This window comes from Pagrus major, chromosome 17 (genome assembly GCF_040436345.1).
Source record: "Pagrus major chromosome 17, Pma_NU_1.0".
In the NCBI taxonomy this organism is placed as follows: Eukaryota; Metazoa; Chordata; class Actinopteri; order Spariformes; family Sparidae; genus Pagrus; species Pagrus major.
Window position 1 is genome coordinate 18,958,033 of NC_133231.1, and position 18,254 is coordinate 18,976,286.

At 42.4% G+C, this 18,254-nt stretch overlaps 2 protein-coding genes across 2 annotated transcripts; both read left to right on the plus strand.

The window, feature by feature from the left end:
- The first annotated feature begins 469 nt into the window (after positions 1–469).
- Positions 470–7,970, plus strand: LOC141011466 (meiotic recombination protein REC8 homolog). The gene is made up of 17 exons (XM_073484627.1): positions 470–525; positions 1,841–1,909; positions 1,985–2,127; positions 2,219–2,294; positions 2,396–2,516; positions 2,627–2,717; positions 3,514–3,581; positions 3,670–3,748; positions 3,845–3,968; positions 4,052–4,229; positions 4,898–5,102; positions 6,106–6,290; positions 6,400–6,445; positions 6,695–6,779; positions 7,202–7,291; positions 7,393–7,502; positions 7,867–7,970. Exons 1-17 carry the CDS (start codon positions 470–472, stop codon positions 7,968–7,970), a joined length of 1,830 nt encoding a protein of 609 aa, XP_073340728.1.
- A 1,373-nt stretch (positions 7,971–9,343) lies between these two features.
- Positions 9,344–15,199, plus strand: clk2b (CDC-like kinase 2b). The gene is made up of 11 exons (XM_073485669.1): positions 9,344–9,409; positions 10,073–10,163; positions 10,741–10,807; positions 10,893–11,009; positions 11,082–11,248; positions 12,854–12,948; positions 14,296–14,425; positions 14,518–14,600; positions 14,681–14,760; positions 14,846–14,936; positions 15,023–15,199. The coding sequence occupies exons 1-11, from the start codon at positions 9,344–9,346 to the stop codon at positions 15,197–15,199; spliced, it is 1,164 nt and encodes a 387-aa protein (XP_073341770.1).
- Positions 15,200–18,254: the final 3,055 nt, after the last annotated feature.

Genomic DNA, 18,254 nt, shown 5'->3' on the forward strand with positions numbered 1-18,254 from the left:
TTATCTCACAATTTCAACATTTTATCTGAATTTTGTCTTTTTTATCTCATAATTGTGACTTCTTAACACATAATTGTGACTTACCATGGGAATATTTTGTTTATCTTCATCAAGCTTAGTTCTCTTTTAATGTTTTTAACTCAGTAAAAGTCTTGCATTTAAGCCTGCAGGTAGTTTATTAACATCAAAAATACTTTATAAAGTAATTAAGTATTTACTATACAGAGCGGTTCAGTTCAGAAACGATATTAATCAAACAAATACGTGATTATTAGTGATGCATTTACGTGTAAATGGGACATTAGAGCACTTTACTGCTGCTCTGACCAATCAGCTCGCCCCAAACAGAAACAATCGGACCGACGCTGATTGATCTTCTGGTGCAGACACTCCGCTCTGATGTAGACTGATAACTTCATTTATCAGCCTTCACCAACTATTTTATTGATTATCAGAAGGAATTGCTGACATGTTTTACTACCCGACCGTTTTAAAGCGTCATACAGGATGTTTCTCTACAATCTGGTGAGTAATAATCTGGAGCTGTACACTTTATATTCCTCTGGTTTTGCCTGTGAGCAGACATTTGGATTGGGTAGAGGTAGCTATAGCACGACAGGAAAATACTCCAGAAAAAAAACCTGCATTCACAATTTTACTTCAGTTGATGTCATAATCAAAAATCTTACCAGCAAAGTAGACCTACAACAGGAAAACTAATTTTACACATTTAATACGCTGTTGGATGCTTTAATTTACTGTAAAACGATAACATGCTCATTGGATGTTCTTATAATATACACCTGCTAAGTTATTAGCATCTACAGCTATCACATAACTGTAGTGGAGTAAAAATAAATAGAAGAATATTTTCCTCAGAAATGTAGAATCAAATTAAAATAGGCTCGAGAAAAATACCTCAGTATTTTATGTAAGGGCTGTACCTGAATAAATGTATTTAGTTACGCTCCACGCTGGGGTATTAACTGTATTATTAGCTGATTATTAATAAGATCTCTCTAACTTGATTGTGTTTTTTTGATGATGAGGTTTTTTAGACCTGCTTAGAGACTCTGCTGGTTTGTTATCTGGAAGCTGAAACACCTTCATTATAAAATCAAAGCTGCTTAAACTGAGTTTAATGTCTCAACCTTCCTTTATTCTCAGGGGACAGGACATTTCAGTAAATCACCCAATAAGTGGACAAACACAATATTTAATGTAAAGACTGTCAGGAATTTATTCCTTAAAATTGTCCAGCCAGCTCTCTGCTTTTAAAACCTAGATTCCAGCGTCTCCACCATATGATCCAGACACACTTTTGTTGGGCCCAGAGTGCAGGTGCATCTGTGGCAAAGAAAACAAATATCTGGCAACATGTACACTGTAGGCTAAACAACGTGCCAGAGTGTTTGAAGTCCGCTTAAGAAGTCAACAGCTTTGAAGCTGAGGTCAAAGGTCACATTAGGACAAAGAAAGAGAGGACAGGTGCAGGTGGGTTTGGAGTTATTTGATGTGTTTCTTCATTTCCCCAATTCAAATTTGGCAGTGACCAAAATTAAGCAGTGAAAGAATGTAACTAAGTACATTTACTCAAGTACTTTTGTCCTTGTGTAAAGCCCAGATGGGATTATTTTATTTCAGACAGGTTTAGGCAACTTTTTGCACTGGTTTCACTGGTGCATTTTATACATACATTTATATATTTTATACATTTTAATTTAATTGCTTGCAAAGCTACCAATAACCAAGTTTTAGATAACTTAAAACCCATTATACTTTTATACCCTGGTGAGTAAAACATGAAGAAGACTACATCAACGCCCTGTGTCTGTTTCAGGCTTGTTGCTACAAAAGGCATCAGAGTTCCACGCCGGGATTTCCTAAAAGTCAACGTCAAAAGCACCTGGTAAGAAATTATATCAGTGTTATCACCTATTGGGCCGAACTGTGTCCAGTTACGATAAATCTAATGCCCGTACAGTGATGACATCATGGACTACGTGCTGGAGCAGGTCCCTGCGCCTCGGCCCGGTCTGCCACAACCTCGCTTCTCCCTCTACCTCTCCTCCCAGCTCCAGTATGGCGTCGTCGTCGTCTACCACCGACAGTGTGCCATTCTCCTGGGTAAAAAATAATAATCCAGTAAATTATTAACACTTTTGAGGAAAGAGATGCCGAGACAAATGTGTTTGTTCTTGACCTCGTGTCCTTCCAGAGGAACTTCAGTCCGTTGTGGGCCAGCTGGTGAAACAGAAGACGTCACAGAAAACTGATATCGATGACCAAAGCAGGTGAGAACAGCTGCTCGATGCAGCTGCTCACACATTTGTCTGAACTTACAAACACAGAACAACTCCCGTTTCTCTCTTCTTCGCCTCCTGTTTTCTCTCAGACAATCTCTGGACTTCCCTAATGCCCTGTCTCTCCTGGAGGAGACAGAAGGAGCTCCAGACCCTTTATTTGGGGTGATGTACATGAAGGATGCTATGCCCAGTCCAACTACATTGATACAGGTAGGCCTACCTAAATACACAAGCAAGGAAAGATATGTAGTGAAAATACAGCTGGATATACTCTAAACATGATAGAAATACGTGTCTTCTGCCTGTTCTGTTTCTCTCAGATGACTCGAGAGTATTTGAGGGAAATGTCTCCTGAACATCCTGAACTGACCCGTCCAGCTGCTCCTGATGCTGCTGCTCCACTAGAAAGTGGTAGGATAACTTGATGCACTGTGATGACATAAAAGTGCTTAATACAGGTAGAGACAGGATGAAAAGGAGGCGTCTTTTACAGGAATGGTTACTGAGGGATCACTATCAATTACCGCATCGAGTAGGATACAAGGAGTTTAAGAGGTTTTGACCTATTAATCAGGGAAAACACGCACAGCGACATGCAGAGCCTACATGTTGCCATGAAACAGTTTAACACAAATATAGCTCATAATAAAAATACTTCCTGACCACAGGAAAAAAGAAAGGTTCATGCTTATAGAGATTTACTAATTCGACAGAAGAATGCTCACTCAAGCTCTACCTACTAGCTTTTCCCATTAATTAGAGAGAGAGAAAGATAAACAGACGTTTGAAGAATCTTCATTCCAGTAGAGAAAAACACAAAAGACCTGTGCTAATTATCTGATGATCAACTTTAATTAAATATCATCTGTGCAGCTTTACAGAAAGACGTATACAGAAATGTACAGAATGTCAGCTTGTGTGCGCAGGAATACCAACAGGTCACAGGAACAGAGAGCTCACATTGTGCAAATGGAGGCAGAGATACAGAGCAGCACATCCTGTGGCGGGGTGATGCTGCAGGTCAGGTCAGGGCGGACTGCCTTCAACAACATCCTCCTAATTGGCCGAGGCTGATGCAGCGGTGTCAGGAAGTGTGGCTGGGTTTCACTCAGCAGAAGAGTGCGCTTTAATTGCGTCTTGATTAGCTGCGTCCTCCCCTGCTGGTTTCTGTGTGTAGCTGTTGAGATTGTGTTTTTTTCTCACACAGGCATCACAGCATCTCCAGACACCATCACTCTGCGAGAGACGGAGCCTGTCGCTCTCCCTGTTGCCGAGGTACAGCTGTCAAAAGAAGCTCGTACAAAGACATTCGTATTTCTGATTTCCTCTGGCATCCATCTTCTCTTTTTCTTCTCTCTGCTAGTTTGAGGGTGTGGAGCTCATCGATCAGCATCCAGGGATTATTGACTTTCTCTTGGCCCAAACTGATGACTTTACAGAAGGTGTGAGGCTTAACTAGGAGCTCCTTTCTCTTCTGAGACAAAGGTGAAAAGGAAGTAAGAGTTGTGTTTCTTCTTCCTCTACCCTTTGTTAAACAGGGGATCTGGAGATACCGCGGGAAGATGTGACACCCGGAGAGGAAGAGATGGAGATGGAAAGGGGCGGAGGAGAGGGAGAGCTGGTTAAAGACAGAACCAAAGAGCTCACAGGATCCACTACTGAGTAAATCATCCAGATGTACCTGAAAGCATCAGCACATGCACATCCACGCAAGCGAACACTGACTGTGTTTCTACCTGTGTCAGATTACAGCCCACCACTCTCTCCAGTGAAGACGCCATGTTGCTGCCGGAGGAAGAACCAGGCCTGTCAGTGGAGAAGCCTGGACTCCCAACAGACCAGCTGACCCCCGTTTCTGTGCCCGTCCTCCCGTCACCACCATCTGCAGCAAAGGAACGCCAAAGACCGACTCTGGAGTCAGAGGTGCCAGCAGTGTTGCCAGATTGGTTTGATGTTTTCCAACCCAATAATTGCTCAAAATCCACCCATGCTGATTAAAAAAACACCCACATATTGTCTAGAATAAACTATACAAATGAATTTATCAAAAATAGTAAGAAAAATCACAACACAACATCACAACAATTCAAGTGTTCAGGTCCACTAGAAGGCAGATTGGAGGCTCTGCCTTAAAAATTAAATAAAAGGCCAGGAGTTTTACATTTTCATAACCTGTGAAGTCTGCAGTAGTTAAAACATTGATGAATAATTAACAATGGTTGTTCAGAAAAGTCCATCAAGCTGTAACTATTAATTATTTATACATTATTAAGAATTGGATTGCGGTCCAGTGGTTAAAGGTCTGTAGGTGGGCCTCTCCTGATAAATAAAAGAGTTAGGTATAAAGAAATGTAATAAATACCAGCAATAGGGATTTTTCACAACCTGGCAACCCGAACATTCTTACTCTCAGTTTATATCTTATCTATAAATCATTAAAAGGTGATTTTTTTAGCCATTAAAAACCCATTAGTTACAACTTATTAACCCAAAATGAAAGGTGCCTTTTTATAAAGTGGTATCCAGACTACATTTGACAGCTGGAGGAAATTTCTAGTATGTTTACTTTACGCTACCTTAACCTCTCCCAGGATGTGCCTACTCCTGAGGTGAAGCCCAGGAGGAGGAGAGGGAAGAGGCAGTTGATCTTCTTCGACCCGGAGACGCAGATCCCCCAGGAGACGCTGCGGGAGCGGATCGACAACCCTCAGACTGAAACCGGACGTCTGCTTCTCCTGCCGTCTTCCTCTCACAGGATGCTCCCTGCTGCTGAGCTCCTCAACAACCCCTGCACCTGTCAGTAACACACCTGTAAACAAAAAGAAGGCAGCAATGCACCGAAAACCAGCCAGTTAAATCAGTTCAAGGCTGCGCTCACTCACACGGGTGTTTCCTATCAGTCTGGCCGATTCAACCTCTGCTCACGTTGAAGTTGGGATGCCGAAAATGATGTGTCACCAAACTGCTAATGGTCCTTTTTCCCAGGAGACATTTTGACATGTCGCAGATGTGAATAGTACAATTAATGAATTTCATTTAGCTGCTTCAGTTTTGATTGTTCCTGCTGGCTCACTGTAACATTGTCATGGCTTACTGGGACATTGGAATAGATATGAGGCCTCGTTAATGAGCCACATAGTCTTCTGAAGAGATCTAATCAGGAAACATGAGTGAAAACACCTGTGTGGGAGGACTGTAGGTGTGTTTGGGCATTATGGTGTTTTCTCTGTGCAAAGAACAAACACAAAACTAATGATTATTTATGTTTGAAAGGTGCATTGTGTGGGATTCAAGGGCAGAAATGTAATATAATATTCATAATTATGTTTTCATGAGTGTAGAATCACATTAGACTATGAATCCTTGTGTTTTCATTACCTTAGAATGAGCCTTTTATATCGTCAGAGAGAGTGGATCCTCTTCCACAGTGTCCGCCAAGTTGCACTGCCGTTTCTATAGTAGCCCAGAGCGGACACACCAAACACTGGCTCTAGAGAGGGCCTTTTGTGTTTTGGTGGCCGCCGTGTGGGGGGATTAGACGAGAGTTTCTTGGTTGCAACCACACGCCTGGATCCCACTAAATTATACACACTGGTCCTTTAATTGTGGGGCTCTAAACTTATCCTTTAATCTTCTTCGGTGGTGATCTCTCTAAATTATTATTTATTATACACAGATATAAAATGTTAACAAACATCACCTTTACGTCAACTTTTCTCTGCATCTACTGCTATTTTGAAGGATGTGACTCAGATAACCTTTTTATAAATAAACCTCAAAGCTATTTTTTCCCCTGCAGTCTTGCCTGAAGAGGTGCAGTTTCTATGGAGACAGGCTGCGACCGTGACGCCTGTCTCAGGCTCGGACCTGCAGGTCGGGGAGCGAGGGACCGAGTCCACTGACTCTGAAAAGGAAAGAGAGATTGTTGAGGCAGCCGAGGCGGCCGAGAGAGAGGTGGAGAGACTTGAGTTCAGCTCCAAGGAGGTGTGGCAGCATGTTTGTTTATGTGGATGTCTGTGAAGCCGTTTCTTGCTGGGAGAAATATCACAAAATGAAAAACTATGAATGTGTGTGTATCTGTGTGTGAATACAGATCCCCAGAGATGTGGCAGAATCTGAGATGATGACAGAGTTTTCAGGTAAATCTTGTGTAAAAACACACGATACTGCACTGAGGAGGCTGGAGCAGCTCGTTTGTGTTTAACTGGGAGTGAAATTGTCGTCCTCAATGTGTTTCGCTGCAGCTGCGTTCAGCACGAGCTTAGGCGGTCTGTGTGGGGAGGCTGGGGTCAGAGGTCAGGGTTAGGCATGTATCACTTATGGCTAGGGGTTACGACAAGCCTCCGGGGAATGAATATAAGCCAGTGTCCTCTGATGTGTGTGTGCAGGCCATGGGTCACTGCCACTGGAGGGCTCCGATCAAAGGGAGGCGTCTCGAGAGATATCCCCCATGTTCACACCCGAGACAGAAAGGTACGTAACGAGCAACATTTTATTGACTGTAAACATGTCAAATTCTACAAATACAGTAAACAGTAACCGATACAGGCGACTTCTTTGACACCCATGGGGAAAGTCACCAGACTCCCTAAAAAAACACCCTCAATTTTGTGAATTCATGAGTTCAGAGAAACTTTATAAACTTTGTGAAACGCTATCTTCAGCAAAGTCTTGACTATTTGTGTGTTTAATTCGGCAACCTTTATACATAAAGACATTTGTTTCTTTGTGTAAAAAAGTTGTATCCGTTTGTTCCTCTGCGTTTATATTTGCACGTAGAGCGGGGAACTGAGACCTGATCACAAGTGCCAGTTGTGACAGGCGTAAAGCTGTCCACTTTTATATATGTGTGTGTGTGCGTGTGTGTGTGTATGTGTGTGTGTGTGTGTTGTCAGATCTCCTGTCTCCAGGTCTGTTTCTACACTGCAGGACATCCCAGAGGTGCTGGAGGAGTTGCTGGAAACGCCTGCAGCAGTGTCCCCTAGGTAATGACAGTGAATGCAACATCACTACTAGAAACTCAGATCTGAGTAGTGTGGTTTGGAGATAACATCGTGTGGACGTGTGTGTTCGTGTGTGCGTAAAGGCTGCCGCCGGAGTTGGCCGGACATGAAGGGACACCTGTGCTTTTTCAGTCTCTTCTGCCGCCAGAGGTCGACCGCAGAACTGTCAGCAACATTTTTCAGAGGCTCCTGGGTGAGGCTTCAGTTTCAGTCTTCATCGAATCATCCCATCACTCATGTCGAAATTGTGTTAATGTTGGAGGATCAACACCAGAGGAAGCTCTTTAATCAATATGTGGTGGTCTGTGAATTATGAGATCTGACTTTCAGCTACAGAGCTGAGGGATATTGTTGGCCTCTGTATGACTGAACTAATGATTCAAATGTCTCGCTTCATGTACAATAATTCATAGAAACAGAACTGAATATAGATAATTCAACCTATTTAGTTTTGTTCCTTATGTGCCGTTATCCTGACTTTTTTCCCCTTTATCTTTAAGTGTGGTTTCCATTACTAAGTGGATGTTTTAAGCTCAATGTCTGTGTCTCGTCTGTAGAGAATTTATCGGCCAGGAAGTTGCGCGTGGAGCAGGACGAGCCTTATGGCGACATATCGATTTTACCTGGGCACGACTACGAAAAGGTGCAGCTGACATCATGACGTGTTCACGGTCACTCAAGTCCTCACGAGCCTCCAAAACAAACATCATTGTTCAGTCTGATAGTAGATTATTTGGCTGTTTCTGATGTTTCCTGTGTTCAGTTTTAGAAGTCTGGGGCTGCAACGATTACTTTCATGGTCGATTAATCTGTTGATTACTTTCTCAATGAATCGATTATTTGGTTGGTTTAGAAAATGACAGAAAATGGTGTAAAATGATGATCAGTGTTTCCCAGATGTCGTCTAATGTCTTCATACCAGGAAATATTCACATTTAAGAAGCCTAAAGAGAGATTTTAGATGTTTTTTTTCATTAAAAAAACACTCAATTAACTGTTATCAAAATAGTCTGCAATTAATGTAAAAGTTGACAGCTAATTGTTTAATTGTTGCAGCTCTGTAGAAGCCAAATGTTTTGTTACTGATTGCCTCATAAGATTTGTTATTGGTTTGTCTTGTCGACCTGGTTGAGATTATTTATTGTTATTTACCTGTTTTATATGACTAAATGTCTGGTTTTACATAATTGTTCCCTTTTGCTACTGTGAACAAGTTTTATCAACTTAATGAGATTTCAGATGAACATTTTAACTGTTTTTATAGTTTTGATACATTTATAATGACATTCCCTCGTGTTCTTTTGCACTGAAATGAACAACAAAGCGTGCCCCCCCCTCTGTTCAAGTCATGTCTCTTTGACCTACAAAATAAAAGCTTGATCAGAGCCGTGTCAGTTATTCCTGTAAAGGAAACACGCACCGTATATTGAAAGGTATGTGTGGCGTGCAGAGCAGGACAGGTGTGGCAAAACTTATTGCAGGGGTTAAGGAGGTGCAAGGAGGAGTGTAAGTAAGTTAAGTGAAACTGGATCTCCCCTGCGTCGCTCCCCCTCGCCACATCTTGATTCTCCTCTCAAGACTTTCTCAGGGGGTTGTGACCAAAGTTTATTATTAGCGTCTGTCTCTGCTCTCTCTGTCCTCCCCCTTCCTTCGTTTCACTTCTGTCCGTCACTTTCTGTTTTTGTCTTGTGCGCCCGCTTTCATGTTCACTTTTTCCGCTGTTTGATGCTCACTTTTCTTTATTCGTCTTAAGCTGTTTTTTCTTCTGTCTGTAGTTGTGTCTTTCCTTCACCTCTGGTTTCCGCTGACAACGCCGCAAGCTATTTTTTACTTTGTCGCATCTCCATGCTCTCTAGTTGTTCTATGCCTTTGCTTTAATATTCTATTATCCCGTCCTCAGTCCTCTTGTTGTTCTCCTAAACTCCTCGTCGACCAGTTTTTCTGCTGCTGCTTCACCTGCTTTCACCTTACTACAACCTCCCTCCATCATCTTCTCTTCCACACAAGCTCATCTCTGAGTAGCTCTGCTGCATAATGGGAAAGACAGAGCTGTACTCTCTCTATAAAGGCTTTCTGGACTGTATTTGCCTCTGCCTCTCTGTGAGTATCTCCATTTTCTGTGCTTGCATTTGCTTCTTTCTGTCACCTCTGCATCACGTCAACTTCTGACTCAAATCACCTGCACCTAGTTGTTATTATCTCTTTAAGCTCCTCAGTCGTCAAACAGCAAATCACATGCAGACTGAGTGTGTGTTTTTATGTGTCACTTGCTCGTCTATTTCGCGGCCCTCATCCTGCAGTAAGTGTCTCCTCAGCACATGCTGGGCTTCTCATATTAATAACAGTCTCAGAGTGTGGATGGAAATAGAGCCTCAGCTTTTCCAAAGAGGCCAGAAGTCATTTGACATTTCTTATTAACCTCCTTTAGAACTAGCTCAGGTCATCAGGATCAACATTAATGCGTATAAGCTCGCATTCTGGAGGATTTGTTTTGATCACGGCTGCATTAAAAGAGTCTGCAGTTTTAAAGAAACAGGCCGCATTGAATAAGGTGTCTTGAAGTGCAGATTTGTTTGTATCTGCATGTGACTTTAAATGCATCGTCACAGTCAGGGGTAAATCCAGCTGATGACCTTTGCCCTTTAGGGCCCAGACGTCAGATACCTCTCTGTCTTTAGTCAGACAATGAAGAACAGGACAGAGGCAGGTCGATCTCTGCCCGGATTTCTCCTCTGTCATAAATTCGGCTGTCTTTGTCTCCAGCGGAGCAGCGATGAGGCTGCAGACGACAATGAGAGGGACACTGAGAACGGCCACCTGATCTACAAGAGCGGAGACGTCCTTGAAGACAGATGTAGGTAACAGTTAAGTGGAACGTGTTGACAGCCTTCATACTGTAAAACACTCCAGCTTTAATTTGACTTCAGTCTGTGTCAGACATGTGACTCCAGTAGTTTTGTCCAAGTTTCAAGCTCGAGGAATTTTTACTTGGCAAGTCAAGTAACTTTTTTCCCACCAAGGAAACTGCAGTCTGACCTACAGTCTCCAGTCTTTACAGTGCCTGTACCGACTATTTCTGCCGGACACAAAATGTTTTGATTTTTTCTTATCTATGTGAGCAAAACATATTGAATCAATTTGAGATAAAAATAATGTTTTCTGTGGGGAAACACACTGATAAAGAGTGTGGAAAACAAATTTTAAATCAATTGATAGTCAACTAATCATTTCATCTGCACTTTTATTAGCTGTTGGTCGGAAAAAAACATTCAATGAGCTCGTCATGTGTTTCAATTTAAGTAACTTGTAACTTAATCTGTGAGATAATAGTGTGTAGTGAAAAGTACAATATTTCCTTCTGACATTTAGTGGAGCAGTCCAGTATTTGAGTAAATGCACTTAGTTACACTCCACCCTTGTCTGTCTTACAGATGAGATAGTCGACACTTTAGGTGAGGGAACTTTTGGGAAAGTGGTACAATGTTTGGACCATAACAGGTAATCTGCTTCATGTAATAATGAAAGTTGGACCAATATGAAACATGTTAAATACATATTTCAAACACAGCGTTTTAACACGCAGAGGAGGAAGCCGAGTCGCTCTGAAGATCATTAAGAACTTGGAGAAATACAGAGAAGCAGCCAAACTGGAAATCAACGTGCTGGAGAAGATCAGTGAGAGAGATCCAGCCAACAGACAGTGAGTAGATTGTGAAGATGTGACTCTTTTCCTGTCTTATACATCTCATCTCTGTGTTTCTTGTCTCTTCAGTCACTGTGTGCAGATGCTGGACTGGTTTAACTACTACGGCCACGTGTGCATCTCTTTCGAGCTGCTCGCTCTCAGCACCTTTGACTTCATGAAAGCAAACAGCTTCCTGCCTTATCCCATGAACCAGATCCGACACATGGCCCACCAGATCTGCAACGCTGTCAGCTGTGAGTCCAACATGCACCACATCAACTGTACCACTCTGCTTTTTTCACCCACACCTCCGGATCTATGTCAGAGATGACTGTAAGCCGATTATTCACAGCCATCCCACTGATGCAGCAGCGAACAAGCCAGGTGGATATTCAGGGGCTGACTGTTACCTGGAGAGGATCTTCTTTACGTCCTCATACCAGGTTCAAGTGAAATCAAATATCAGACTTGAGAGGCCTGTATCACTACATTTTAAACATGCTTATCCATAATTTAAGCTCACCAGATCTAAGATCTACATCAAGTTGTACTCACTCATACGCCTGATATCTTTCATCAAAATGTATAAAAAACATCCTGTTTCAAAATGTTAAAGAAGGGAGAAAACATCCCCCCCCCCCGAATATCAACTCTGCTCTGATTGGTCACACACACCTGAGCCAGCACGGCTAACACAACGGAGCAGCTGTACTTAATTAATTCTTATGTGACAAACTAGCCGCTAGACATTAATTTTGCAAATGTGTGACATGGTGACATAGTGTGATGTCACAAAGTCACAGAATTAAAGGCGAGACTGCTGACAAGGCGTTTCAGGAGCTGTGTTTTCTGTGGGAGAGAGCAGCTTCTGTCGGTGTGACCTTTTTTACTTTCAAAATATTTTTCATACAAAAGAACTCATATAAACAAAATACAAAATAGATCTCCTTTAATGTAAAATACAAAAACATGCAGTGTCCATGAAGAAAAATGTGGGAGAGAGATTTTAATCCTGATGGCCCCGGCCTCTTATACCAGAGGGGAGTGCCTCAAAAACTTTCTGTCTGGTTTTGGAGGGGTCGGCTCTAATCATTTCCGCTCACCTCAGGGTCCTGCAGGGTTGGCAGATTGCAGCCAATCACCTCCTCAGCAGAGTGAACGATTCGCTGCAGTCTGCCCTTGTCCCTGGCAGCGGCAGCAGTGGTGATGGAGGAGGTGACCTGATGTTCACCTCCCACTTGAGGTTTTTAGTGACGATCGTGTCCAGAAAGAGGAAAGAACGACAGACTCGACAGAGGAGTCACACAGGGTGATGGAGGCAGATGAGGCTGGGATCTTTATGTAACCACACAATCATCTCCACTGCCTTTAATGCGTTGCGCCCCAGGTTGTTTTGTCTGCACCAGGTGACCGGTTGGTCCGTCTCCCACCTGTAGGTGAGGGTGGTGTCATCTAAGGAACTGATGACTGGAGCTACTGCCAAAATGCTCTTTAGCAAGACACTGTGCTTGCTGATGGATTGGTTTATGTAGTGATGCAGACTTCTGAAAGTGTTGTGAATTATCAGTATGACTTTATTACAGAAGAAATAAAAAGAAATCTTGTGTTGCCAGATGCCAGAGGTGCACAACATATTGTTATGAGGTGCAGATGCGGGGACCATTAATGCTACAAAACTTAAAAAACACAGCACACACTCAGGGCTTCCAGCATTTTTAATTAAACCAACATGTCAGCAGACAAACTGGCATTCATCACGATTATTAACAGTTTAACCAACAGAAACCTGACCAGACGAGGGCGTCGACTCTCTCCTGATAAATCTCCATCTACTCCCCCCTCCTCTGTCTCCACTGCAGTTCTCCATGACAACAAGCTGACTCACACCGACCTGAAGCCTGAGAACATCCTCTTTGTCAACTCAGACTACTCCCTCATATACAACGCTGAGAAGGTCAGAAACAACTGCAGGCATGAAGGCTGGGACCTGAAAGAAAATCAGGATGTTAAATAATCAGGGATTAATGCAGGCAGAACAACCTGGGAGATTGCTTTGTGGTCGCCCATTTAGATGCAAATTTTGCACAGCAGAAACCGTGAACCACCCACATGTGTTTCCTTTAGGCACGCATATTTATCCAGGGTGACTGTGGCTTGTGTTTGCTTACCTCCATGTGACAATGCGTAGCATCTCTGGAGAGACTTTTATATTAATTAATAGAAAAATATAATTTTTTTTACAGTTGGGTGTTATTTTCATAATCGTCTTGTCCATCATTCCTGTCAGTAATAATAATATCATACTGGAGCATGAAACACGAGCAGTGGGTCACAGGTTTTAAACAAACGACGAGGTTGCGTCTATACAGTAAATATGAGGCTACAAGTCGGAGCTGTTAGCTTGGTTTAGCATAAAGATGAAGCTGGGCAAAAGCTGGTCTTACTCTGTCCACATTTTAGATACAAAAGCTCCTTCAATCTGTCAGTGTACCAACTGTACAGATGTTAGCTTCTTCACGCTGAATCAATTTGCATCTAGTCACATTTCCTCTGAAAATCTCACATTCTGTCTGAACACACTGTCAAAACAACAACTTGTGCTTCTCAGCAGGATAACACTATGTGCCGGACTATTTTTTGTTTTTTGAATGCCAGTCTAGCTTCTTCCCACTGCTTCCGGTCTTAATGCTAATCAAAGCTAACTGGCTACTGACTGTAGATTAATATTTGCTAAATTCACGAACTGTTCCTTAACAGTATGTTTCCACATAGCTCTGAGAACCTCTATGGATTCTGATGTTTATGTAACTCCTTCTTTCTTCTTATTTCTGCGTCCAGAATATGGTCCAGCATTTTGAAAAATGTAAACTTTTGTGGAGGATTTCAGACAGCGTGTACCAGAGGATGTAGCATAAATGAATTAGCTGCCTCAGTGTAATAATCTTTTGTTTCTAAGTTTGACGGCATATTTAGCTAACATATTGGTATGTTATGGTAGCAGTGTAACATAGAGTGCATGCATAACGTCAGTGGTTCATAGATCTTTTAATAAAATCTTTCACTAAACTGGCTACACACCTGCCAGGCCAACCTCCTCACTCATTTGTCACCATACATCATTAGGTCCACTTTCATGTCAGTGAATGTTCCCAGACCTCAGCGAATATATCGTCTGTACAGTGTTCATAACTGATAGAAATGATAGCCAAAACTATCATTTACAACTTATAACCACAACTTGTTATTAACTAGAATTGCCCTTTAAATAATCAGGCTAAGTTGCTTCTCTGTCTTCTTCCAGAAGTGCAATGAGAGGAGAGTAAATGACACCACGGTGCAGCTTGTTGACTTTGGCAGCGCCACCTTTGACCATGAACACCACTCTGCCGTCATCTCCACTCGTCACTACCGAGCTCCAGAAGTCATCCTGGGTGAGAGATGTTGATTTAGACCAGGGAGTAACCAGGAGCTGTCAGTCCTGTGCTTGTTTTTGAGGGATGTGTCCCTCCTCTCTCTCCCTCAGAGTTGGGATGGAGTCACCAGTGTGATGTGTGGAGTATCGGCTGCATCCTGTTTGAATACTACGAAGGCTTCACACTGTACCAGGTCACATGTGTGTTTATACTGCGTGCATTCTGAGAGGATTTTGATCTTGTCTTCACTTGTGTGTCTTTGTTCACTTATAGACTCACGACAATAAGGAGCATCTTGCTATGATGGAGATATTACAGGGACCAATTCCTCAGAGAATGATCCAGAGGAGCAGGTGACACACTCCTGTACACTGTTGGTTACACACAAACACACGTGAAAACAAACTTTGCCTGATACGTATTATTTTTCCCTCACAGAAAGCAGAAGTATTTCCACCGTGGGCGTCTCGACTGGAACGAGTGCTCCAAGGCTGGACGCTACGTGAAAGCCAAGTGCAAACCATTAAGGGTGAGCTGAGGTGCAAAGTTTTACCACGGGTCACACATTTACTCCATTAAACAACATGTTTCTCTTTTTATCTGTGTTGTTTGCAGAAGTACTTGTTGTCACAGGGGACAGAGCACCACCAGTTTTTTCACCTTTTGGAGAATATGCTGGAGTACGAGCCCTCAAAACGCCTCTCTCTGTCCTCTGCTCTGTGTCACCCGTTTTTCCTCCATCATCCAGGAAGGAGTCAAGTGTGGAGGAACAGCTGTGATATGAGCAGATGACCCTGACGCCACCTGACCTTATGAGGACCATACCAGTGTGTTTGCATGTTTTAGTTTCTCATACAAATCATGTACACTTCACATTTCAATCAGGAGAGACTAGGTGGAAGAACAATGGCAATAAGACCTCATTGTGATGATGTCATTTTATGGGGGTTATCGTGCCATGAGCCGCACAGGAATATTCCCCCGATAGAGTGTAGAGTTGGTGAAAGGTTTGGATGGATGTGATGTGGACAGGTGTCTCTGATGAAACATGAAGTGACTGGGGTTGAGGAGGGTCAGTCAGACACTGAAGTGACAGCTGACAGCAGCAGAGAAAGGAGGATTTGTTTGACACCAAACAGATGATTGGGTCACAGAGGTAACTTGAAGGGGAAACTTGGCCCCAATCCCAAAGTCCACACTCAGACTCAAAGGCTGCATCCAATTCTCCACCCTCCAGACTTCAGTCGTACATATTCTGACATGGTCAGTGTCATGTCGAGTCTGCGAGTGCATGAGACTGCAAAGCAAATATATCATGTTGTGGTTAAATTTTATTTCTAGCCTACATGATTCAAGTAACATTTCAATAAATTACATTGTTTTACATATTCAGAAAAAGTTTTAAAATGTTACACCCCATATCGCAATAAATTGTAGATAATTAATTCACTGAAGACGGGTGACGTTTGCTTCCCAAGCAGACTCTCTGGAAGTCTGCAGAAAGTCCCCTTGTGAGCCCTGGATAAATTGTGGGTTTACCATTTGAAAGCCTCAATCTGGCCGTTGCCATTTTGTTTTTTGGAGCTAAAAGTGAGCATATTTGGATTAGAGGGTGGAGCTAGGGAGAAGCGTCCACACGTACCCGGGTATTTCTTAAAATAAAGCTTTATCTGTGGGTTTGGGCCTTCATTGCACACGTAAACGGCATTTTAGGTCACTGAAAACGGAGCTTTTGGAAAACTCCTTACAGGGTGAAGACATTCAGATTTTCTGTGTTCACGACTGGACGGACAGAAACAGATTTTCTGGAAACAATGACGATGACACACACGTTTATCAGTGTTTGTAGCATAATTTGCAAATATGAACTCTGTGAGTATGTGTTATGATATTGGAGTATTTTAGTTTGTACGTTGACGGATGGACAGGTGGATGAATGAATGGATAATTGTTATACTGTTTATTTTGCTGCTAAAAAGAGATGAAAACACCCCCACTTCTAGTTAAGTTGGTGCCTAGAACAGTGGGAAAACACAGGAGCATGGTTTGCAAAATGGTTATCCGGTAAATGGCGGTGTAAAAAAGCTAAAACATGCAAAACCACAGGGTATTGTCTTTTAAACATTGATCCTCACATGCAAGTAGATCAAGTCTGCTTCAAAATGCCAAAAAAAAAGAAAAAAAAGAAAAATCCAAAAGCTTAAAGTATCTTTTTTAGTTTTATGCTCTCAGTCACTTTATAACAATAATGTGTGTGTTTTTTGTAATGAATTTTGTATCAAATGAGTCCTTTAGTTGTTGAATAAATTCTGTTCTTCTGTTCTCATGTTTTGATTGTGGCCTCTCAGCTCATCACTGTCCATCTGTGCAAGTCTCACACACAAACACACACACACACACACACACACACACACACACACACACACACACACACACACACACACACACACACACACACACACACATACTCATTATGCAGGAGTGTTAAAAACGACATGTGTGAACGGATCCTTAGAGTTCCTGCTCCAGCTTGCCAGGAGACTGCTGAGTATGAATTTTTAACAATCACACACCTACAGGTCCCCTCTTGGCAAATTTTAAAAAAAAAAATTAACCAGCAGGCTTTAGACATGATTCTAGCTTGATTTAAGGCAAGTCCAACAGGGAACCTTAATAATATCCCGTCGGCTTTCAAGTCCCCTGTTGGGGGAAGTGTTACGACTCCAAAGTCCACTGTTATATAGGTTTACAAGTGCGTACACACACACACACACACACACACACACACACACACACACACACACACACACACACACACTCCTCACGTAACTGCCATTTTACTCGCGGCCGTCCTCTGGCATCTTGATTGAGTGCAGCTCAGCAGAGAGCACGGCCACAAGGCTGAGCGAGTGTAAGTGCTCGCCAGTATTCCTCTTCAGCCTTGGCAGAGCTGAGACAGACTTATTGTCAGTGTATGTGTGCTCGACTGAATGAGACCTTATTTCTAAAATGTGTGTGTGTTTGTCTACTTGTATGTGTGTATTACTGAGGGTATGCATAAGTGTGTGTGTGTGTGTCTTCTTCCTTGGCAGTGCTGAAAGTATTTTCAGGGTGTGAATAAATAGAATTGGTGCTAAAATTAAAAAAAGGCATTTTGAAGTGTGCAGAAACTCAATTTCTCTTTGTGTGTCTGTGAATAGATTTCGTGTTACTTGTTGTTTCTCAGTGACAGTCCGTAGTTTTATTAACAAAGATTTACACTGACACTGCCACTCTTTACATACTTCATATGACACAGAATACCATTTTTAAGATTGATTTTACTTGATGCTGAACTGTTAAAGGTCGATGTGCTCCTGAAGATGTAACTGAAGACCGTCAGCGCCTTTTCATTTTGAAAGAGCAGCCGACAATGTTGAAACTCCAACCTTCGACTGACCAGTAGACCATATTCGCACGGCAGCCATTTTCCTCTGTTGTCACACTCAGGGTGGGAATATCAAATATGGTACAGCTGCTTCCTGATTGATCAGAAACCTCTGAATCCAGGGATGGGAAATCAGCCCATATTTCAAGGTAAAACAACATAACTGACAGCCCATTAGCTTCTGTCAGACAACAGCTAACATCATAATTCATACACCTTGAAGCACCTGCAGCAACTCAGAAAGAAGAGCTCACTGACATGTTGTGACCAGGAGGCTGAGGCCAATCACTGAATAGGACCTAAACAGGTGGTTTAACATATGTTTAACATGATTTTAACAGGCTGAGACCCTCCTGTAGTGCACACCACCAGCATCTGCTCCAGGCTCGGCCTGTGCCAAAACATTTCTTAATAAATCCT